A 22,986-nucleotide genomic window follows, 5' to 3' on the forward strand; every position below is an offset into this window, starting at 1 on the left:
GCTAATTGTATTCTATTCTAGTCTAGTCTAGTCTAGTCTATTCTAAAAGCTAAGTAACCCCAGTTCCCTCAGCTGTTCCTCACAGGACTTGTGTTCAAGGCCCTTCTTTCGACCTGCCCCAGCACCTCCATGTCCTTCCTGTCGTGATGGCCCCAAACTGAATCCAGCACTCAAGGTGTGGTCACACCAGTGCTGACTCCTGGAGGACAATTACTGCCCTGGTGCTGCTGGTAAGACTGTTGCTGACCCAGGTCAAGATGCCATTGGCTTTCTTGGCCACCTGAGCACCCTGCTGGCTCACCTTCAGCTGGCCATCAATCAACAACTCCAGGTCCTTCTCTGCCTAGCAGCTCTCCAGCCACTCTGCCCCAAGCCTGGAGCACTGCATGGAGTTCTTGTGGCCCAAGTTCAGCACTCAAGACTTGACCTCATTGAATCTCATAGCACCACTCACTCCTTGGCCTCAGCTGCCAAAGCCTTTCTCAGTAGCAAGCAATACTTTGTGAATACTTTGTGAAGTTCAATAAGAGCAAGTGCAGGGTCCTGCATCTGGGTCGAGGCAATTCCAGGCACAAATACAGGCTGGGCAGTGACTGGCTGGAAAGTAGCCCTGAGGAGAGAGACTTGGGGGTGCTGGTGGACAAAAAGCTCAACATGAGCTCTCAATGTGCACTTGCAGCCCGCAAAGCCAATCAGATCCTGGGCTGGATCAGGAGAAGTGTGGCCAGCAGGTCGAGGGAGGTGATCCTCCCCCTCTACTCAGCCCTGGTGAGACCCCACCTGGAGTACTGCCTCCAGTTCTGGAGCCCCTATTGCAAGAGGGATCTGGAGGGGCTGGAAGGTGTCCAGAGAAGGGCCACAAGGATGATCAGAGGGCTGGAGCACCTCTCCTGTGAGGACAGACTGAAGGAGTTGGGGCTGTTCAGTCTGCAGAAGAGAAGGCTCCGAGGTGACCTCATTGTGGCCTTCCAGTATCTGAAGGGGGCTACAGGAAGGCTGGGGAGGGACTGCTCAGGATCTCAGGTAGTGATAGGACTAGGGGGAATGGAATGAATCTGGAGGTGGGGAGATTCAGGCTAGATGTGAGGAGGAGGTTCTTCCCCATGAGAGTGGTGAAGCCCTGGAATGGGTTGTCCAGGGAGGTGGTCGAGGCCCTGTCCCTGGAGGTATTTAAGCCCAGGCTGGATGAGGCTGTGGCCAGGCTGATCTAGTGTGGGGTGTCCCTGCCCATGGCAGGGGGGTTGGAACTAGATGATCCTTGTGGTCCCTTCCAACCCTGAATGAAACTATGAAACTATGAAACTTGGCAGTGACTTATTCATGAGGGGAAGAAAGGCACCAGCTGATCTTCACATCGTTGTGGTACATGGGCAGCAGTTGGGAGGGAATTACAACTAGTGCTCTCTTGAGCAGCCACTTTGGAATCAGAAACAAGGGGAATTCTTAGTTGTGGTTGGTTTGGTGTGTGTGTGTTCCCCCCCCCCCCCCCCCCCCTCCCCATTCCTTCCCTAATCTCTCTGTTTTATAATGCTCCATGTTCTGAACTTTGCTCTGGACAAAACTTACCAGAAGCCTGTGACGTACCACAGGCTGGGAGCATAATGATTTGTTTCTTCAATGTTATTGCAAAAGTCAACAAATCATTACTGCAGTAATAAAGGAGAAGATTGGGAGCAGAGGTTTGTTGCCACAGCAGACTTTCCAGGAGCTCAGAAATGTGGTTTCCTTATCTGACCCGCTGAAAGCATCACAGCATCCCACCTGGCTTTCTCTTCGTGTTTCTCTTCACTGGTCTTTTGACACCTGACAGAAGAAACTGGGTGGAGCACAGGGCAGAAGTCTACCCTGGTTTCTGTGCTACAGAGGAAGGTGAGTTTTGGAGCAGCAATTTTTTAATGACTGCAGTGTTTTTAGGAGAAAAGTATGAGCCTGGGTCGGGGCAATCCCAGGCGCTGATACAGGCTGGGCAGGGACTGGCTAGAGAGCAGCCCTGGAGAAAAGGACCTGGGGGTGCTGGGGGATGAGAAGCTCAACAGGAGCCAGCAGTGAGCACTTGCAGCCCAGAGAGCCAAGCACAGCCTGGGCTGCAGCAAGAGAAGCAGAGCCAGCAGGGCCAGGGAGGGGATTCTCCCCTTCTGCTCCACTCTGCTGAGACCACAGCTGGAGCTCTGGGTCCAGTTCTGGAGCCTCTGTGCCAGGAAGGATCTGGAGGTGCTGGAAAGTGTCCAGAGAAGGGCCACGAGGATGAGCAGAGGGCTGGAGCTGCTCTGCTATGAGGACAGAGTTGGGGTTGTTCAGATTGGAGAAGAGAAGGCTGTGAGGAGACCTTCCTGTTGCCTTCCAGGATCTGAAGGGAGCTCCAAGAAATCTGGGGAGGGACTTTTGAGGGTGTCAGGGAGTGATAGGACTGGGGGGGATGGAGCAGAACTAGAAATGGGTAGATTGAGATTGGATGTTAGGAAGAAGTTGTTGCCCATGAGGGTGGTGAGAGCCTGGCACAGGTTGCCCAGGGAGGTGGTGGAAGCCTCCTGCCTGGAGGTGTTTGCAGCCAGGCTGGATGTGGCTGTGAGCAACCTGCTGTAGGTGAGGTGCCCCTGGCCGTGGCAGGGGGTTTGGAACTGGCTGATCCTTGATGTCCCTTCCTACCCTAATAATTCTATGACTCTATGAATCACCTGAAATATGGAAGAAGTCCTTTTTAGGTGCCACATACTGGGAGCATAATTGTTTGTGCCTTAAATGTTTGTTGCAAAAGTCAGCAATTCAGTGTGGGACTAACAAAGGAGCAGGTTGGGAGAAGAGATTTGTTGTCACAGCAATTAATGGGAAAAAATGGATGAGATGCCCTAATTTTGCAAGGTTTGTAAAGTGCAGGTTTGAAGGGAAATGGGGAGAGTTGTTACAAACTCAAGGAGGTTGGAAAATAGTTTTCTACTGGTTATTTTATATGCCTGGACATAAAGAGATCCTTTCCATTTTGCCAGTGGTCAGTGTGATAACTCTGGTCGAGGTCTAGGGAGGTTTTTCTCCTCACCTGCTCTGCCCTGCTGAGGCCACACCTGCAATACTGTGTTCAGTTTTGGGCTCCCCAGTTCAAGAGAGACAGAGAGCTGCTGGACAGAATCCAAAGAGAACCACGAGGATGATTAAGGAGGGGACTTGAGCATCTCCCCCTCTGAAGAGAGACTGAGAGCCCTGGGACTGTTTAGTCTTGAGAAGACAAGGCTGGGATGGAATCTGATAAATATCTATCAATAGCTGAGGGGTGGGTGTCAAGGGGAGGGAGCCAAGCTCTTTTCAGTGGTGCACAGTAATAAGAAAAGGAACACCAGGTACTACAAGCTTGAACACAGAAGATTTCACCTCAACATGAGGAGAAACTTCTTTACAGTGAGGGTCACAGAGCCCTGGAGCAGGCTGCCCAGAGAGGTTGTGGAGTCTCCTTCTCTGGAGCCTTTCAAACCCCACCTGGATGCATTCCTGTGCAGACTGCCCTGGGTGATGCTGCTCTGGCAGGGAGGGTTGGACTGGATGATCTCTGAAGGTCCCTTCCAACCTCTAATGTACTGTGACACTGTGATACTGTGAACTCTCAGTGCAGAGCCTCAGGCAGGAGCTGTGTCTGATGTGAAGCCAGGAGACTCCACTGAAGGGAGCTTGGCCAGCTTAGATGAGCTGAAGATCCACTCCATCCCTTACAGCCTTTTTAGGTACCTCATTAGTACCCAGTAACCCAGTGTGGTCCATTCCCCCTGTAGTCAGCACTGGTTAGGCCACACCTTGAGTCCTGTGTCCAGTTCTGGGCTCCTCAGTTTAGGAAAGATGTTGAGCTGCTGGAAGGTGTCCAGAGAAGGGCAACAAGGCTGGGGAGGGGTCTGGAGCACAGCCCTGTGAGGAGAGGCTGAGGGAGCTGGGGTTGCTTAGCCTGGAGAAGAGGAGGCTCAGGGGAGACCTTCTTGCTCTCTACAACTCCCTGAAGGGAGGTTGTAGCCAGGAGGTGGTTGGTCTCTTCTCCCAGGCAACCAGCACCAGAACAAGAGGACACAGTCTCAAGCTGTGCCAGGGGAAGTTGAGGCTGGAGGTTAGGAAAAAGTTCTTCCCAGAGAGAGTTGTTAGCCATTGGAATGTGCTGCCCAGGGAGGTGGTGGAGTCCCCATCCCTGGAGGTGTTCAAGAGGGGATTGGATGTGGCACTTGGAGCCATGGTTTAGTCATCATGAAGTGCTGGGTGACAGGTTGGACTTGATGATCTTTAGGGTCTTTTCCAACCTTATTGACTCCATGATTCTACAATATCCACCCTTTAGCTATTGATCAACATTGATCAGGTCCCCTCTCAGGCATCTCTTCTCCAGGCTAAAGAGCCCGAGTTCTCCCAGTTTCTCATCTCAGAGTGATGCTCCAGTCCCCTCTGCATCCTCATGGCCCTCTGTTGGACTCTGTCCAGTAATTCCCTGTCCCTCTTGAACTGGGGAGCACAGAACTGGGGAGCACAGAACTGGACACAATACTCCAGGTGTGGGCTCACCAGGGCAGAGTAGAGGGGAAGGAAAACCTGCCTCAATCTGCTGGTCATGTTCTTCTTAATGAACCCCATAGTACCCTTGGACGTTTTGGCCATGAGAATCCATTGATGCCTCATGGTGAACTTGTCTATCAGCACTGCCAGGTCCTTCTCTGCAGAGCTCCTTTGCAGCAGGTTTGCAGAGTGGTGAGAGAGGGACAGAAGGTGCACAGTGTACCTGATTAAACCTCATCTCTTCAGAAACCTGCAGAAGCCATGGGGGGTTGTGCAGCTGGGACGCTTCCAGGGACTGCTGCCCCGGTGACTCAGCTCAGTCACAAGGAGTGAGGACATCTGGGCTCTCCTGAGCAGTGAATGCCATTTCAGCACACTGCAGGAGCAGGTGGAATTTCTCAGCCAAGTGTGAGGTAAAGGAGTGCTCACCAACATCCTTCTTTCAGAACATGCCTGAAGAATGAAGAGGCTCATGTGTGGCCCTGGACAGCACTCCTCTGACAAAGCTCTTTGCATCTTGGTGGCTGCTGCTCATCTTTTCCTCCTGGCAGGTACAGTAATTCCCCTCAGGATTAACCACAGGAATGGTGCTGCTGGTGGGTTCTGGCCACCCCCCAGCCCAGGGGATGGCTGCTGGTTTCCTGGTTCTGCACAAACAGGAGATCTATACAGGAGCCACTTTCTTCTTGTTCTGCTCCAGTGCAGCCATCATTCTTGCTCTGGACCTCTCCCTTCTCACTGCAACTGGTTCTAGGGTCCTTGTCTACCCCTGAAAATACATTGGCCTGCAGACCTACAGGTCTGGACATGATATGCACCCTCTCCTGGGACACTGGTTCAGTCTGGGTTGTAGATGAGTCTGTGCAAACCAGAAAATATGGCAAGGTTGCATTACAGCTGTTGTCCATGTTTGGAGGTGAAAAGGCTCTTGGCTTGGTTGTTATTCACTTCTTCAGACATGGAACTGTTACAGTGGGTCCAGAGGAGGCCATGAAGACGATCAGAGGGCTGAAGCATCTTCCCTATGGGGACAGGCTGAGAGAATTGGGATATTCATCTTGGAGAAGAGAAGGGGAGACCTTAGAGCATCCCTCCAGCACCTGAAGGAGACTACAAGAGAGCTGAGGAGGGACTTTTGACCAGGGCTTGGAGTGATAGGATGAAGGGCAATGGCTTTGAGCTGGAAGAGGAGAGATTTAGAAGGAAGAAATTCTTGAGAGCAAGGGTAGTGAGAGACTGGCACAGGTTGCCCAGGGAGGTTGTGGATGTCCCCTCCCTGGAGGTGTTCAAGGCCAGCTTGGATGAGCACTTGAGCAACCCGGGCTGGTGAGAGGTGTCCCTGCCCATGGCAGGGGGGTTGGAACTGGCTGAAATTTAAGGTCCCTTCCAACCTAAACCATTCTGTGATTCTGTGACTCCCTTCCTTGCTGTCCTCCTGCATTTCTGTATCTTTTTTGCTGGTTTTGCTTCGGTCACAGTAAAATCAGAGCTGTGCATTTACCCACGTGATGGTGTCTGGGAAAAGCACGAAGCTGCTGGCAGAACCAAATTCCCCAGCAGTAATTCAGGCCCTGAGTCAGAGCTGATAACCTGTGCCTCATGGACACACTCCACTATAAATACAAGCAAAACAGTAATTAGTTCTGTGTTGGTTTTTGTATCTCTCCCTTCAACTTCTCCTCAGGGACAACAGAGATAATTCCTGCTTCTAAAGCACACCCTGTAGCACTGGGATCACTTCCAGCACATGCTGCAGTGGGGGGGAAATGAGCTCTCTCCAAGTAAAGCCTCCATAAATCATAGAAACAGAGTGGGTTTGGTTGGGAAAGGCCTTTTAAGATCATTGAGTCCAACCGTTCTCTAACTCTGCCAAGTCTGGTGCTAAACCATGGCCCTCAGCACCACATCCCTGCCTCCAGAGACAGCCATTCAATCACCTCCCTGAAGAGCATGTTCCAGGCTTTGAGAGCCCTTCCAGTGAAGAAGTTTCTTCTAATGTTGAATCTACATTCACCTCTGCATCCCCTAAAGCTCCACCATGGATCTTCTTATGCAGTCTGAGCGCTGGCCATGGGATTTCACACACAAGGGCTTGCTCCCACCAAGGCAGAGGTTGCCACGTTAGTGGAGAGGTGCTAAACTCCCCCACCCAGTTCCCACACCCAGTGGATGTTTTACACTGCTCTCCTGGGTCCCACATACTCCTAGTAGTCAAGGGGAAAATCATTCTCTTGGGTGCAAACCACCCTCTCAGTGGAGCTGCAGTGCTGGAAGCTAGACCAGGATGTGGGCACACACTCCACAACATGCTGAGGTGCTCAGTGGAGCTGATTTTAGAGCTGAGACAGGCATGAAAGGCAGCAGAGTGTTGCTGTGTGTAATGAAAACGTTCTCTTTACTCTTCAGGTGCACAAGGTTATGGTAGGAGAGCAATTTGCTGCACCCCAGGCTGCCCAGGGAGGTGGTGGAGTCACTGTCCCTGGAAGTGTTCAGAAACCATGTAGATGTACTGGTTGATAGCTGCTTAACGTGAGCCAGCAGTGTGCCCAGGTGGCCAAGAAGGAACAGTGTGGCCAGCAGGAGCAGGGAAGTCATTGTGCCCTGTGCTCAGCACTGGTTAGGCCACACCTTGAGTCCTGTGTCCAGTTCTGGGCTCCTCAGTTTAGGAAAGATGTTGAATTGCTGGAAGGTGTCCAGAGAAGGGCAACAAAGCTGGGGAGGGGTCTGGAGCACAGCCCTGTGAGGAGAGGCTGAGGGAGCTGGGGTTGCTTAGCCTGGAGAAGAGGAGGCTCAGGGGAGACCTTCTTGCTCTCTACAACTACCTGCAAGGTGGTTGTAGCCAGGAGGGGGTTGGTCTCTTCTCCCAGGCAAGCAGCAGCAGAACAAGAGGACACAGTCTCAAGCTGTGCGAGGGGAAGTTTAGGCTGGAGATGAGGAGAAAGTTCTTCCCAGCAAGAGTAATTTGCCATTGGAATGTGCTGCCCAGGGAGGTGGTGGAGTCACTGTCCCTGGAGGTGTTCAATAAAGGCTTGGATGTGGCACTTGGAGCCATGGTTTAGTTGCCAGGAGGTGTTAGGTATTAGGTAATAGGTTGGACTTGATGATCTCTGAGGTATTTTCCAGCCTGGTTGATTCTGTGTGATTCTGTGGCACTTTGGGATATGGCTTAGTGGCTATGGTGGTGCTGGGTTGATGGTTGGACTCAAAGATCTTGGAGGTCTTTTCCAACCTTAATGAATACATGATTCTGTTCTGCAGAGAACTTGATTGTCTGGATGGATCATTTCCTACTTGCATTCAACCTGAAGCAGGTGGGGAGTAAAGTCCCAGCTACTTTTGGAGTCCATGACATCTATAAACTCTATTGGAAGTGCAAAACGTCATTGGAGGTGTATTGGCCAGGTCAGACTTTGGGGGTTTGTGATCCCTCCTTTGCATGGCTGGCAATCAGGGTGGAAAAACTGAAATGCATTTCAGGCCAGTGCTGTAAACCCAGCCCCTAGATGTGCTTTTAGAAGACTCCCCACACAGACAGCTCTTATCTAGGAGACAGATATCCACCATTAGTGAAGCATGTGGAAACACATGGGTGTAATGGCAAGCTGAAGATGCAGATGTTAGGAAGAAGTTCTTCCTCATGAGGGTGGTGAGAGCCTGGCACAGGTTGCCCAGGGAGGTGGTGGAAGCCTCCTGCCTGGAGGTTTTTGCAGCCAGGCTGGCTGTGGCTGTGAGCAACCTGCTGTAGTGTGAGGTGTCCCTGCCCATGGCAGGGGGGTTGGAGCTGGCTGAGCCTTGAGGTCCCTTCCAACCCTGACAATTCTATGATTCTATGATAATTCCTTCCCAGGTGCAGGGCTCTACACTTGCCCTTGTTGAACTCCATGTGGTTTCCTCTGCCCAGCTCTCCAGCCTGGGGTCCACACTTAGTCTGGGTCGCTGCTGATCCTCCCTTCTTTACCCTCTTTCCCAATGTCGTCTGCCTACAGAAGCACAGCGCCTGCATGGAGAAAGACTGGATTTACTGGGAAGGAATGACAAGTACGTGTCTCTGGTCAACTTCAGCATCCCTCAGCTGTGCCACTTCACAGTGTGCATTGACCTGAACCGCACTGCCAACGTCAGCTCCTGGGCAGCCTTTTCCTACGATGCCAACGATACCTCCACCGACATAAACGACGTCGAGCTCGGACTCTCTGGAGAGAACAAGCAGCTGAGGCTTTATCTTTTTGGCACCAGGCGAGACATTGAGGTTGAGCTGGGCCTTTTTGTGTGGCACAGCGTGTGCCTCTTGTGGGACAGGACAAAACAGCTGCTGGAGGTCTACTGCGATGGTGATCTTGTCCATGCCGAAACCAGCAGCGGCGGCGCCGAGTGCCTGAAGGGCAACGGGAGCCTGGTGCTGGGTCACCTGCACAAAAGGAAGGATGGCTTTATTGTGAGGGTGAGCAACACCTTCATTGGCAGCTTGTACTACTTCCAGATGTGGGACCGTGTGCTAGGTCAGGAGGAGCTGCTGGGCTGTGCCATGGGCAGCACTGTCAGCTGGAAGGAGGAGTACTGGGACTTCAGCAGCATCCTTCCCGTCGCGGACCATCGCCTGCGCTGTGGTGAGTCTCCCCCTGGGGCCCATTTGTTGCTGGGGATCACACATGGAGTGTAGGGAACCTTCCATTGCCCAGGACAACAAGGACTTTAAATAGCCTCTGAGTCACTGCTGCTGTGCTGGAGACCAGGAGTGGGCAGAGCTGTATCTATGCATACGCTGTTGCCTGCTCACCCCACACAGGCTCTTCTTGAAGCAGGTGCAGAGGTTGTGGGTGAGGGCTAGCTGGCAGGGGCAAGCTCTGCTTCTGAAATGCCCTGGAAGCTGCTGGCAGGTGACAGCATTTAGATGAACCTTCTAGTGTCTCATACTCCTGGCTTTGGCACCAACCTGCCACTCAGCTAAGCCTGGCACGGGGCAAGGTAGGCTGGACACAAATTTTCTTCCCATGTCTTTAGCAATATTTAACTAGAGACAGTAGTTAGCCAGACAGCAAGCACTCCTCTGCAAGACTCCTGGCTACTGTGTGCCTTGGCTGGATGTTCCTTCACTGGAAAACACTTTTGGCAGTGTTTTGGCTTATCACAGAATCACAGAGTGGTGGAGGTTGGAATGGACCTCTGGAGGTCATCCAGTCCAACTCCCCTGATAAATCAGGGTCACCAAGAGCAGGTTGCACAGGATAGTGTCCAGGTGGGCTTTGAAAGTCTCCAGAGAAGGAGACTCCACAATCTCTCTGGGTAGCCTGCTCCAGGGCTCTGCCACCCTCAAAGTCAAAAAGCTCTTCCTTAAGATCAAGTGAAATCTTTTGTGTTCTAGTCTGTGCCCCTTGTCCTATCACTGGGCACCACTGGAAAGAGCCCAGCCCCATCTTCATGACCTCTACCCTTTCAACATGGATCAGCTTTGAGAAGATCTCCTCTCAGCCTGCTCTTCTCCAGCCTAGACAGTCCCAGGTCTCTCAGCCTCTCCTCATAAGAGAGATGCTCCAGTCCCCTCAGTGTCTTTGGAGCCTTTTGCTGTGCCCTGTCCAGTATTTCCCTGTCCCTCTTGTTCTGGAGAGCCCAGAACTGGGCACAGCCTCTTCAGGGCAGAGTGAAGTGTCTCCTCATTCAATCCTGATGTCTTGTAGGTACTACACAGTATTTACACAACCCAGTATTCAAACAGAGGGCCAAGCCTGACTCATTGACTCTCTGACTAATTTACATCAAGCCAATGACATACCATGATCTTAGGTGCTCCAAGAGAATAGTGAAGGCATCTTTTCTAATATCTGTAAGCTGATGGCTTCACAGGGAAAGCAGAAGCATAGTCAGAAGGAATTGGTCATTTTTGGTGTTCCATTTGAGAATTCAAGGAGTGTCCCATCAGACTGGGCTCCTCAATTTAAGAAGGACATTGAGACACTTCAATGCATCCAGAGAAGGGCAGTGAGGCTGGGGAGGGGTCTGGAGCACAGCCCTGTGAGGAGAGGCTGAAGGAGCTGGGGTTGCTTAGCCTGGAGAAGAGGAGGCTCAGGGGAGACCTTCTTGCTCTCTACAACTCCCTGAAGGGAGGTTGTAGCCAGGTGGGGTTTGGTCTCTTCTCCCAGGCAAGCAGCATCAGAACAAGAGGACACAGTCTCAATCTGTGCCAGGGGAGCTTTAGGCTGGAGGTGAGGAAGAAATCCCCTGGTGCAGCTCGAGACTGTGTCCTCTTGTTCTGGTGCTGCTTGCCTGGGAGAAGAGACCAACCCCCTCCTGTCTCCAACCTCCCTTCAGACAGTTGTAGAGAGCCCTTAAATGGCCCAAGCATTTTCCCCTCTAAAGCAGTCCCCAAGAACCAGATAGTTTTTTCTAGTTCCTAGAATCACAGAATGATTTTGGATTGGAAGGGAACTTAGAATCACAGAATTGTCAGGGTTGGAAGGGACCTCAAGGCTCAGCCAGTTCCAACCCCCCTGCCATGGGCAGGGACACCTCACACTACAGCAGGTGGCTCACAGCCACATTAGGCTTCTCCAGTGCAGCCTGTACTGAACATTCAGTCTGGAAAACATGAGCCCAAGTACTCCAAGGTTATCAGTAAGCAGCATGTCCCACAAGGGATGAACCACACCAGCAGGCACTGAAGCTACTCTCGCACACAGTGCCATGCACACTGCGTTCCACCCTGCAAGAAGGACTACTGGAGCCTGACATTTCCCCAGGACTGTTTGTGAAGTCCTTGTTCTAGAGATGATTATAATAAAGTTTAATCATGTTTGAGAATCTGTCCTATGTCAGATCTTGGTAAGAGCTTTGCTTCCACTGTTAATCTCCTCAGCCCTTTAATTAACTGAAATTCATCAGCTATTGCACAGACAGATGCTGACACACTCTAGGTGGGGATAACAGTGAGGCTCATGTCCTGTCTGTCAGGCAAGGAAGTTGCACTTGGCTGAGGTTCATATGAGTTGTCCCTATGGAATCATACATACTGAGGCTATAAGAAAACACCTGGAACCTGTTCTGCCCAGGCTGGATTGATGAGTTAAGGCTAAGTGTCTGAAATTCAACAAGGCCAAGTGCTGGGTCCTGCACTTGTGTCACAACAACCCCATGACTGCTCCAGGCTCGAGGCAGAGTGGCTGGAAACTGGCCAGCAGAGAAAGACCTGGGGGGGCTGATCAACAGCTGGGTGAACATGAGCCAGGGTGTGCCCAGATGGCTAGGAAGGCCACCAGCATCCAGACCTGGATCAGCAGCAGTGTGACCAGCAGGACCAGAGCAGTGATTGTCACCCTGGACTCAGCACTGCTGAGGCCATGCCTTGAGAACTGGGTTCAGTTTGGGGCCCCTCACTCCAAGAAGGACATTGAAGTGCTGGAGCAGGTCCAGAGAAGGACAGTGAAGCTGGGGAAGGGTCTGGAGAACAGGGCTGGGGAGGAGCAGCTGAGGGAACTGGGGATGTTTAGGAGGGGAGAATTTAGAATTAACCAGGTTGGAAGAGACCTTTGAGATCATCCAGTCCAACCTATCACCCAACACCATCTGACCAACTAAACCATGGCACCAAGTGCCTCATCCAGGCTCTTCCTAGACACCTCCAGTGATGGTGACTCCACCACCTCCCTGGGCAGCACATTCCAATGGCCAAGCTCTCTTGCTGTGAAGAACTTCTTCCTAACATCCAGCCTGAACCTCCCCTGGTGCAGCTTGAGACTATGTCCTCTCACAGTGAGATCTTCTCACTCTCTACAAAACCCTGACAGGAAGTTGGAGTGAGGTGGGTGTCAGTCTCTTCTCTCAAGTTACTAACAACAGGACAAGAGGAAATGGCTTCAGGTTGTGCCAGGGGAGGTTTAGATTGGATATGAGAAGAAACTTCCCCACTAGGAGGGTTCTCAGACACTGGCACAGGCTGCACATGGAGGTGGTGGAATCCCCATCCCTGGAGGTGTTTCAGAGAGGCAGAGATGTGGTGCTGAGGGCCATGGCTTAGCACCAGCCTTGGTTGAGTTAGAGAATGCTTGGACTCATTGATCTTAAAGGTCTTTTTCCAACCAGAACCATTCTGTGGTTATATGAACCTCTAAGAAAGAGCTGTGCCAGAGTGTTGCAATCCAATGAAGTGCCCCAGGGAAGTCAGTGCTGATGCCTTGCCTCTGGTGGTTGCTTACACCCTGTGACGATGGCTAGGCTGCAAGGTTTGCTTCTCTTGTTTCTGGACGTTGTTTACTGAGCCCTGCATCACTTGGCTCTCCATGGCAGCAGACAGCTTCTGCACTTGTGCAGGGAAGTTGAGCAACCTGCTTTGTCTGGGGAGCCCTACATGATTTTGGGGAAGTCAGGGCTCATCCAGGCAGTGAGACTTCTCATACACATCTTCTAGTGTGAGGTGTCCCTGCCCAGGGCAGGGGGCTTGGAACCCAATGATCCTTGAGGTCCTTTCCAACCCAGACAATTGTGATTCTGTGTAGCAGGAAGCAGCCCTGAGAAGCTGTGCTGAGTTTTTTATATGTGACAGAATGATCACAGGCTCACAGGTTCACCACATCACAGGGTGTTAGCGGTTAGAAGGGACCTCCAAAGATCAGCAAGTCCAATCCCCCTGCCAGAGCAGGACCATACAACGTAGCACAGGTCACACAGGAACACATCCAGGTGGGGCTTGAAAGGCTCCAGAGAAGGAGGCTCCACAACCTCTCTGGGCAGCCTGCTCCAGGGCTCTGTGACCCTCACAGGGAAGAAGTTCCTCCTCATGTTTAGGTGGCACCTCCTGTGCTGGAGTTTCCATCCATTGCCCTTTGTCCTATCCCAGGGTGCAACTGAGCAGAGCTGTCCCCTCCCTCCTGACCCCCAGCCCTCAGCTATTGATAGACATTGATCAGATCCCTCTCAGCCTTCTCCTCTCCAGACTAACCACCCCCAGGGCTCTCTGCCTCTCCTCACAGGGCAGTGCTCCAGTCCCTTACCATACTCATAACCCTCTGTTGGCCCCTCTCACTGGCTTTGCGTGCTCACAGGAGTGGAGCCTGTCCTTGCCTTTTCCTTTGTTTTTCTCCAGAGTTCTTGAAGATGATCCTTTGTTTTTCCAGCTCAGCTGTGCCTTTGCTGAAAGCACAGCAGTAAGAGTGTGTGTTCTCATCCTCTCACTGACTCACAGCCTTCAGCTCTGCCTCCCCCACCCTCACCCACCAGCTGCTTTCTGATTTTCTTCTTAATATGAAATAATCTGGGAGAGGGCTGAATATGTCCTAGCTGAAAACTGCTGCTGGGAACATCCAAAGGTATGGCTCACAGTTCACTCCTTGGGGGGGTCTCATTCTTGTTGCTCTTCCATTGGAAGCTCTCTGTATTTACAGGATGCCCAACAAGCTACTTATTCAATGATCAACCCCACATCCACACCCAGGACCTTTGAAATGTCGGTGGGACAACGTTTGTCTAGCTTCAGAGCTCCTCTGCCATCCTGCCTGGGCCCTCATGTGGTGACTGGAGTGGCACACATGTTAGTTAGAGCAGTTCCAGTTAGATGGTGCAGGTGGCTGGGCCCACGCTTGCCTGCTGGGAATGATCCTTCACATGTGAGAATAAACTGGTGGTTTTATTTGTGGCACTGAGTGCACCCTCAGCAGGTTTGCTGATGACACCAAGCTGTGTGGTGCAGCAGACAGCTGGAGGGAAGGGATCCATCCAGAGGGACCCTGACAGGCTGCAGAGCTGGGCCCATGACAACCTCATGAGGTTCAACAAGACCAAGTGCAAGGTCCTGCAGCTGGGTCAGGGCAATCCCAAGCACCGATACAGGATGGGCAGGGACTGGCTTGAGAGCAGCCCTGGAGAAAAGGCCTTGGGGGTGCTGGGGGAGGAGAAGCTCAACAGGAGCCAGCAGTGAGCATTTGCAGCCCAGAGAGCCAAGCACAGCCTGGGCTGCAGCAAGAGAAGCAGAGCCAGCAGGGCCAGGGAGGGGATTCTCCCCCTCTGCTCCACTCTGCTGAGACCACAGCTGGAGCTCTGTGTCCAGTTCTGGAGCCTCTGTGCCAGGAAGGATCTGGAGGTGCTGGAAGGTGTCCAGAGAAGGGCCACGAGGATGAGCAGAGGGCTGGAGCTGCTCTGCTGTGAGGACAGACTGAGGGAGTTGGGGCTGTTCAGTCTGGAGAAGAGAAGGCTCTGAGGAGACCTAATTGTGGCCTTCCAGGATCTGAAGAGGGGCTCCAAGAAAGCTGGGGAGGGACTTTTGAGGGTTTCAGGGAGTGATTGGACTGGGGGGAATGGAACAAAACTAGAAATGGGTAGATTCAGATTGGATGTGAGGAAGAAGTTGTTCCCCATGAGGGTGGTGAGAGCCTGGCACAGGTTGCCCAGGGAGGTGGTGGAAGCCTCCTGCCTGGAGGTGTTTGCAGCCAGGCTGGCTGTGGCTGTGAGCAACCTGCTGTAGTGTGAGGTGTCCCTGGCCATGGCAGGGGGGTTGGAACTGGATGATTCCTAAGCTCCCTTCCAGCCCTGACAATTCTGTGATTCTACCTCCAGAGGTCTCTTCCAGCCCCTGTCATTCTGTGCTGCTGTGACCATGCCTGTATTTCTGTATTCCAGTGACAGGATGCATGCCCAGCACTGGCAGAGACACATGGGGGGATTCTCATCACACAGCTTCTATGACAGCCCTTCTTGGAAGAAGCTTATATCAAGATACTCATTTCCTACCAGTTTGAAACCCAGGGCTTACTGGGGCTCCCAGAACTCATCCCTGCAGCTTCACATCAGAGGGGGGCACAGAGGTTTTCACTAGACCTTTAAGATGTGGAATTGAAGTCGCTGGGGGTGCTGGAACATCTGCTTCTGTGCAGGAGTTCTGCTTCTGTGCTCTTTGTATTCGCAGGGTGGTTTGTGGTGTGGGGATAGAATAGAATAAGGATAGGATAGGATAGGATAGGATAGGATAGGATAGGATAGGATAGGATAGGATAGGATAGGATAGGATAGGATAGGGTAGGATAGGATGGGATGGGATGGGATGGGATGGGATGGGATAGAATAGAATAGAATAGCATTAACCAGGTTGGAAAAGACCTTTGAGATCATCGAGTCCAACCTATCACCCAACACCATCTAATCAACTAAACCATGGCACCAAGCAGCCCATCCAGTCTCTTCCTAAACACCTCCAGTGATGGTGACTCCACCACCTCCCTGGGCAGCACATCCCAACGGCCAGTGTCTCCTTCTGGGAAGAACTTCTTCCTAACACCCAGCCCAAACCTCCCCTGGTGCAGCTTGAGACTGTGTCCTCTTGTTCTGCCTGTTCCAACTGAAACCATTCCATGATGCATGGCCATTGGTTTGCACAGGTCAGAGATGGGCTGTTAGAGTTCAAGCATGAGTGATTCTCCTCCCTTTGCACTCCACCAGAGTAAACCATGGTCTGTGAAGCATGGCCTGATCCTTCTTGTTTCTGATCGCACTCCTGATTCACAGACGCTTGGCTTTGTACTCACACAGGAGGTTTATCTCACTTCAGACTAGAACATCAAGTCTCTGGCAGTGATGTGAGTGAAGAACAAACCACAGATTACCAGCACTGCTAGGAAGTGGTAGCTGAGAGCCCTGGGGCTGGTTAGTCTGGAGATGAGAAGACTGAGAGGGGATCTATAAATACCTGAGGGCTGGGGGTCATCAGGGAGGGGACAGGCTCTGCTCACTTGCACCCTGGGATAGGTCAAGAGGCAATGGATAGAAACTCCAGCACAGGAGGTTCCACCTCAGCATGAGGAGGAACTTCTTCCTTGTGAGGGTCACAGAGCCCTGGAGCAGGCTGCCCAGAGAGGTTGTGGAGTCTCCTTCTCTGGAGATTCTCAAGCCCCATCTGGATGTGTTCCTGTGTGACCTGTGCTGGATTCTCTGGTCCTGCTCTGGCAGGGGGATTGGACTCGATGATCCTCAGAGGTCCCTTCCAACCCCTAGCATCCTGTGGTCCTGTGATGTTGAGATCCTGCCTTTCTTTCATCACCCAGCCCTGCAATCTCACAGGGCAATTGGGTTCACTGCCCTTTGCTGTGGTCCATGTGACAACCACCTCCCCTTTTGTCCCCTGTCTACCTGGCGATGTGGCAGACTGCCTGAGAAATGCAAGGACTGCTATCTGATGTGACAAGGTGATTCACTTCCAGGAAGATTAGCTACAGAAGGGATTCTTGGAATTCCTGGCTTTGAAAACAACAGGCAGGGTGCCTGACAGTTCTAATGGGAAGCCTTCTTTAAAGCAGAGACCACCAATATGGATCTGCCTCTCCTGGGCATTGCTGCATGTTAACCCCTTACAGAATACAGAATTAGCCAGGTTGGAAAAGACCTTCAAGATCATCAAGTCCAACCTAACACCCAACTCCATCTAATCAACTAAACCATGGCACCAAGAGCCCCATCCAGGCTCTTTTTAAACACCTCCAGGGATGGGGACTTCACCACCTCCCTGGGCAGCACATCCCAATGGGCAATTACTCTTTCTGGGAAGAATTTCTTCCTAACATCCAGCATAAACCTCTCCTGGCACAGCTTGAGACTGTGTCCTCTTGTTCTGGTGCTGTGTGCCTGGGAGAAGAGACCAACCCCCACCTGGCTACAACCTCCCTTCAGGGAGTTGGAGAGAGCAAGAAGGTCTCCCCTGAGCCTCCTCTTCTCCAGGCTAAGCAACCCCAGCTCCCTCAGCCTCTCCTCACAGGGCTGTGCTCCAGACCCCTCCCCAGCTTTGTTGCCCTTCTCTGGACACCTTCCAGCAACTCAACATCTTTCCTAAACTGAGGAGCCCAGAACTGGACACAGGACTCAAGGTGTGGCCTAACCAGTGCAGTGTACAGGGGCAGAATGACCTCCCTGCTCCTGCTGGCCACACTGTTCCTGATGCAGGCCAGGATGCCATTGGCCCTCTTGGCCACCTGGGCACACTGCTGGCTCATGTTCAGCCTACCATCAACCAGTACCCCGAGGTCCCTCTCTGCCTGGCTGCTCTCCAGCCACTCTGACCCCAGCCTGTAGCACTGCATGGGGTTGTACTGACCAAGGTGTAGAACCTGGCACTTGGATGTGTTCAGTCTCATGCTGCTGGACTCTGCCCATCTGTGCAGCAGTCAGTGTTTGACAGATGTCCTTTGCTGAAGGCTGGCACAGGTCACATGAGCAAGAAGGGAACAGAGAGATAACTGCTTTCAACTCAAGCAATGAAAGAAAGATAGTGTTGCCTGAACCCCAGTCTGCCTTGTCACCTCAGCTCTGCAGCTCCTTTTTTTCTCCCTTGCCACCTGCAGTCATACCTTTAGGGAAATAAAGGAACTTTTGTGCAGGTGTTGTGTTTCCCCCCCTGCCCCCTTGCTTTCCCCTTGCAGAGGTCTGTGGAACAACAGCATGCTGGCCTTTGCTGAAAGCCTCACACCTCTCTCCTGCTCTTCCTTACACTTTTGCCACTGTGGGTTCTCAGAGCTTCTCATGTTCTTTTCAGCAGGCTTTAGTGAGGCATCAGCCCCGAGGACTCCCACACTGCCCCCTGCACCTCCAGCCAGCAGTGCAAATGGTACTGTGCCAGGTAAGTGCTAAATGAGGGCATTTTAAGTGCTGACACGAGCATCACTGCCACTGACTGGCACCACACACCTGGCAACTTCATATTCACTCACATGTTTAAGCTCTTGCTGCTCAGCAAGCTCCTGTATGTCAGCAGGTCCTCCCATCTGCTTCTCCTGTGGAGAAGGACTTGGGAGCAAGTTCTGCATAGGACAGCAATGTGCCCTGGTGGCCCAGAAGGCCAATGGGATCCTGGGGAGCATTCAGAGGAGTGTGGCCAGCAGATCCAGGGAGGTTCTCCTCCCCCTCTACTCTGCCCTGCTGAGACCTCACCTGGAATATTGCATCCAGCTCTGGGCTCCCCAGTTCAGGAGGGACAGGGATCTGCTGGAGAGAGTCCAAGGGAGGGCTACAAGGATGCTGAAGAGACTGGAGCATGTGCCCTGTGAGGAGAGGCTGAGAGCTCTGGGGCTGTTTAGTCTGGAGAAGACTGAGAGGGGATCTAATAAATGTCTATCAATATCTGAGGGCTGGGGGGCAGGAGGGAGGGGAAAGGCTCTGCTAAGTTGCATCCTGGGATAGGTCAAGAGGCAATGGATAGAAACTCCAGCACAGGAGGTTCCACCTCAGCATGAGGAGGAACTTCTTCCCTGTGAGGGTCACAGAGCCCTGGAGCAGGCTGCCCAGAGAGATTGTGGAGTCTCCTTCTCTGGAGCCTTTCCAGCCCCATCTGGATGTGTTCCTGTGTGACCTGTGCTGGATTCTCTGCTCCTGCTCTGGCAGGGGGGTTGGACTTGATGATGTCCAGAGGTCCCTTCCAACTCCTAACATCCTGTGATGCTGTGACCCTCTTCCTGTGCATCCTCAGCAGGCAGGGAAAGCCAAGTTAGTGCACCCACAGGCCTGAACCCCAACTAGTTTGCTAAGCTGTGGCATCCTGACCATGTGTTTGGGCCTTTTTTTGCTCTCTAAGAACATTTCTAGCAGTGCAGCAGTGATCCAGACTGGGGCACTGAGGATCTCCCAAAGATCCTTGATGCCCATGGGAATGGGGAGCATGGTTCAGCAGAGGGGTGAGGAGATGGGAAGGGGTGAAGGCACCTTCTGTGCCAGCTGCAGGATGCATCTCACTTCCCTTCTCTTCCCACAGTCCTCTTCTTTAATGTTGGTATGAACTTCTCTCTGTTCTACAAAACTGAGAGAGCTCCTGATCTCTATGATGCAAGGAAGCTTCTGGAACACTGGGTGAGCAGCTTGCTTTCCTCCTTCTTAATGTATTTCTAGCCTGCATCAGGAACAGTGTGGCCAGCAGGAGCAGGGAGGTCATTCTGCCCTGTGCTCAGCACTGGTTAGGCCACACCTTGAGTCCTGTGTCCAGTTCTGGGCTCCTCAGTTTAGGAAAGATGTTGAGTTGCTGGAAGGTGTCCAGAGAAGGGCAACAAAGCTGGGGAGGGGTCTGGAGCACAGCCCTGTGAGGAGAGGCTGAGGGAGCTGGGGTTGCTTAGCCTGGAGAAGAGGAGGCTCAGGGGAGACCTCATTGCTCTCTGCAACTCTCTGAAGGGAGGTTGTAGCCAGGAGGAGGTTTGTCTCTTCTCCCAGGCACCCAGCACTAGAACAAGAGCTGTGCCAGGGGAGGTTGAGGCTGGAGGTGAGGAGAAAGTTCTTCCCAGAGAGAGTTGTTAGCCATTGGGATGTGCTGCCCAGGGAGGTGGTGGAGTCCCCATCCCTGGAGGTGTTCAAGAGGGGATTGGATGTGGCACTTGGAGCCATGGTTTAGCAGTCATGAGGTGTTGGGTCATAGGTTGGACTTGATGATCTCTGAGGTCTCTTCCAACCTTATTGATTCTATGATTCTATGATGAGGACAGCTGGGAGAGAAAGCAAACCAGTGGGACAACACAGCCATGAGGATCCCTGAAACAATGCAGTGGTATTCCAGGATCACTTTTACCTGGGCCAAGCTAAACTCTGAGGGAAGGGGAAGGTGTTGGCACATTGCAAAGTGAAATGATTTCTAGCCATTTTCACCAGGATTTGGAATTTTGGTGGCAGCTCTCCTTTTGCAAGCAGGCCTAGAGCTGGTAGCCATAAAGCAGGTTAATAATGGTGGTGTTGCTTTATTTCCAGTTCAGAGTCATATTTATTGGAGAAGAATTTGTGGTGACAAACTTTAAAGTCAGGTAAGCCTCTGGCTGTGTGGTGATGTCACCTTGCCCCTCTGTCCTTTGAGCTTAGCAGCCAGGTTCCAGACACTCATTTTACAAGTGACCAGTCCTGTGACAAAGGTGTAAACCAAGCCCCCAGGTCTGTACAGCTGGGATAATGTGGAACACCCACATTTGGTTTGCTGGGCTCATTCGTCTGAAGATATATATTGTGCCTAATGCAAGGCATGTAGCTGCAGCCAGTCTTGAGACCTCATCATTGGGCATTTGTGGTGGCTCAGGACAAAGATGAAAGCTTTGCTGCCTCTGCAGTGTGTGAGTGAGGAGTCAGGTGGGCTGATGGACAAAAAGCTCAACATGAGCTCTCAGTGTGCACTTGCAGCCCACAAAGCCAATCAGATCCTGGGCTGCATCAGGAGAAGTGTGGCCAGCAGGGCAAGGGAGGTGATTCTCCCCCTCTGCTCAGCCCTGGTGAGACCCCACCTGGAGTACTGTGTCCAGTTCTGGAGCCCTTATTACAAGAGGGATGTGGAGGTGCTGGAGCGTGTCCAGAGAAGGGCCAGGAGGATGAGCAGAGGGCTGGGACACCTCTCCTGTGAGGACAGACTGAAGGAGTTGGGGCTGTTCAGTCTGGAGAAGAGAAGGCTCTGAGGTGACCTAATTGTGGCCTTCCAGTATCTGAAGGGGGCTACAGGAAGGCTGGGGAAGGACTTCTCAGGATCTCAGGTAGTGACAGGACTAGGGGGAATGGAATGAAGCTGGAGGTGGGGAGATTCAGGCTAGATGTGAGGAGGAAGTTCTTCCCCATGAGAGTGGTGAAACCCTGGAATGGGTTGTCCAGGGAGGTGGTCGAGGCCCTGTCCCTGGGGGTGTTTAAGCCCAGGCTGGATGAGGCTCTGTCCAGCCTGGTCTAGTATGGGGTGTCCTTGCCCATGGCAGGGGGGTTGGAACTAGATGATCCTTGTGGTCCCTTCCAACCCTGACTGATACTATGAAACTATGAAACTATGATGTAGATTTGATGCCACCCTGGCAATCCCAAAGGTAGAGAAATTCCTGCAGGCAGGAGACGGGAAGCAGGGCAGAGCACTGGTACCTGCAGGGCTCCTCAGCTCTGCTGAAGCCCTGTTTCAGTGGTTGCAGGTGAGTGTGAAGGAGTTTAGGGGTCACATCCATCAACAGAGTGAGGGTCACAGACCCCTGGGGGCTGTCTAATGCGTGTCAGTAGGTACACAATGGCTCTTGAGTGGCAGTGCCTAATGGAAGTGCCTAATGGAAGTGCCTAATGAAGCTGAAGGAGCTGGGGTTGCTTAGCCTGGAGAAGCGGAGGCTCAGGGGAGACCTTCTTGCTCTCTCCAACTCCCTGAGGGGAGGCTGTAACCAGGTGGGGGTTGGTCTCTTCTCCCAGGCAAGCAGCACCAGAACAAGAGGACACAGTCTCAAGCTGTGCCAGGGAAAGTTTAGACGCGAGGTGAGGAGAAAGTTCTTCTGGAGGTGAGGAGAGTTGTTAGCCATTGGGAAGTGCTGCCCAGAGAGGTGGTGGAGTCCCCATCCCTGGAGGTGTTCAAGAGGGGATTGGATGTGGCACTTGGAGCCATGGTTTGGTAGTCATGAGGTCCTGGGTGACAGGTTGGACTCGATGATCTCTGAGGTCCTTTCCAACCTTACTGATTCTGTGCTTCTGTGGTATTACAGTTGTGGAGTCTCCTTCTCTGGAGCCTTTCCAGCCCCATCTGAATGTGTTCCTCTGTGACCTGAGCTAGATTCTATGACCCTGCTCTGGCAGGGGGCTTGGACTCAGTGATCTCTTTGGGTCCCTTCCAACCCCTGGCATCCTGTGATGCTGTGACCCTGTGCAGCTCTTGGTCTTGATGGCTGTGATTTACCTGGATGTACTTGTGCTGAGTTCAAGATGGGTGTGCTGTTGCAAGGTCTGGCTCGTCATGGGCACAAGATGGATTTGGTTTTTTCAGGTGATAGCAGAATGGGGCATGTTATATTTATATGCTTCCTATGAAGTAATTCTGTTCTCTTTTGCTTGCAGGGGCAATTATTCACAGAGCAGTGCCAACAAGAGGGCTCATGTATGTAACTTGGTATTTTCTAATTCAAACCCTGACTTTTCTCCTCTCTGCATAGACAATACAGAGCCCTAGGTTCTGATTTGGGCCCCTCTCTACAAGAAGGACAGTGAGGGGCTGGAGAGTGTCCAGAGAAGGGCAACAAAGTTGGGGAAGGGTCAGGAGAACAGGGCTGGGGAGGAGCAGCTGAGGGAGCTGGGGGTGTTTAATCTGGAGAAGAGGAGACTGAGTGGAAACCTTCTCACTCTCTACAACTCCTTGAAAGGAGGTTGTAGAGAAGCAGGGGGGTGGTCTGTTCAACCAAGTAACAAGTGATAGGACAAGAAGGAATGGCCTCAAGTTGCACCAAGGGAAGTTCAGGTTGGATATTAGGAAGAATTTCTTTACTTAAGGGTTTCTCAGGCATTGTAAGAGGCTGTCCAGGGCAGTCCCCACCCCTGGTGGTATGTAAGAGTTTTGTAGACACAGTGCTGGGGGACATGGCTTAGTCCAGGACTTGTTAGGCTAATGATTGGGCCTGATGCTCTTAAAGGTCTTTTCCACTCTAGGCAATTCTGTGATTGTGTGGATGATGGATGTGTCCAGCAGTGTCTGCAAGCAGCCTGCTTTGCAGCAGCCTTCTGATGGACACACTTCTTGAGCAGTATCAGGTCTAGATC

The 22,986-nt window shown here is 52.2% G+C and overlaps 1 protein-coding gene across 1 annotated transcript; it reads left to right on the forward strand.

Annotated features, from left to right (window-relative positions):
- The first annotated feature begins 1,667 nt into the window (after window positions 1-1,667).
- LOC137448058 (adhesion G-protein coupled receptor G4-like) lies at window positions 1,668-22,917 on the forward strand. The gene is made up of 7 exons (XM_068152210.1): window positions 1,668-1,869; window positions 4,965-5,069; window positions 8,505-9,125; window positions 18,023-18,103; window positions 19,232-19,326; window positions 20,209-20,261; window positions 22,291-22,917. Exons 2-7 carry the CDS (start codon window positions 4,979-4,981, stop codon window positions 22,400-22,402), a joined length of 1,053 nt encoding a protein of 350 aa, XP_068008311.1. The 5' UTR covers window positions 1,668-1,869; window positions 4,965-4,978; the 3' UTR covers window positions 22,403-22,917.
- Window positions 22,918-22,986: the final 69 nt, after the last annotated feature.

The sequence above is a fragment of the Melanerpes formicivorus genome, unplaced genomic scaffold, assembly GCF_026170545.1.
Source record: "Melanerpes formicivorus ecotype bairdi unplaced genomic scaffold, bMelFor1.0.p_v2 SCAF_22, whole genome shotgun sequence".
In the NCBI taxonomy this organism is placed as follows: domain Eukaryota; kingdom Metazoa; phylum Chordata; class Aves; order Piciformes; family Picidae; genus Melanerpes; species Melanerpes formicivorus.

Bases quoted from the DNA above. Each gene is read 5' to 3' on its own strand.
- LOC137448058 (XM_068152210.1), top strand. From the start codon at position 4,979: ATGAAGAGGCTCATGTGTGGCCCTGGACAGCACTCCTCTGACAAAGCT. The intron at 5,070-8,504 runs GTACAGTAATTC...GTCTGCCTACAG, and splicing joins TCATCTTTTCCTCCTGGCAG to AAGCACAGCGCCTGCATGGA. The intron at 9,126-18,022 runs GTGAGTCTCCCC...TCTTTTCAGCAG, and splicing joins GGACCATCGCCTGCGCTGTG to GCTTTAGTGAGGCATCAGCC.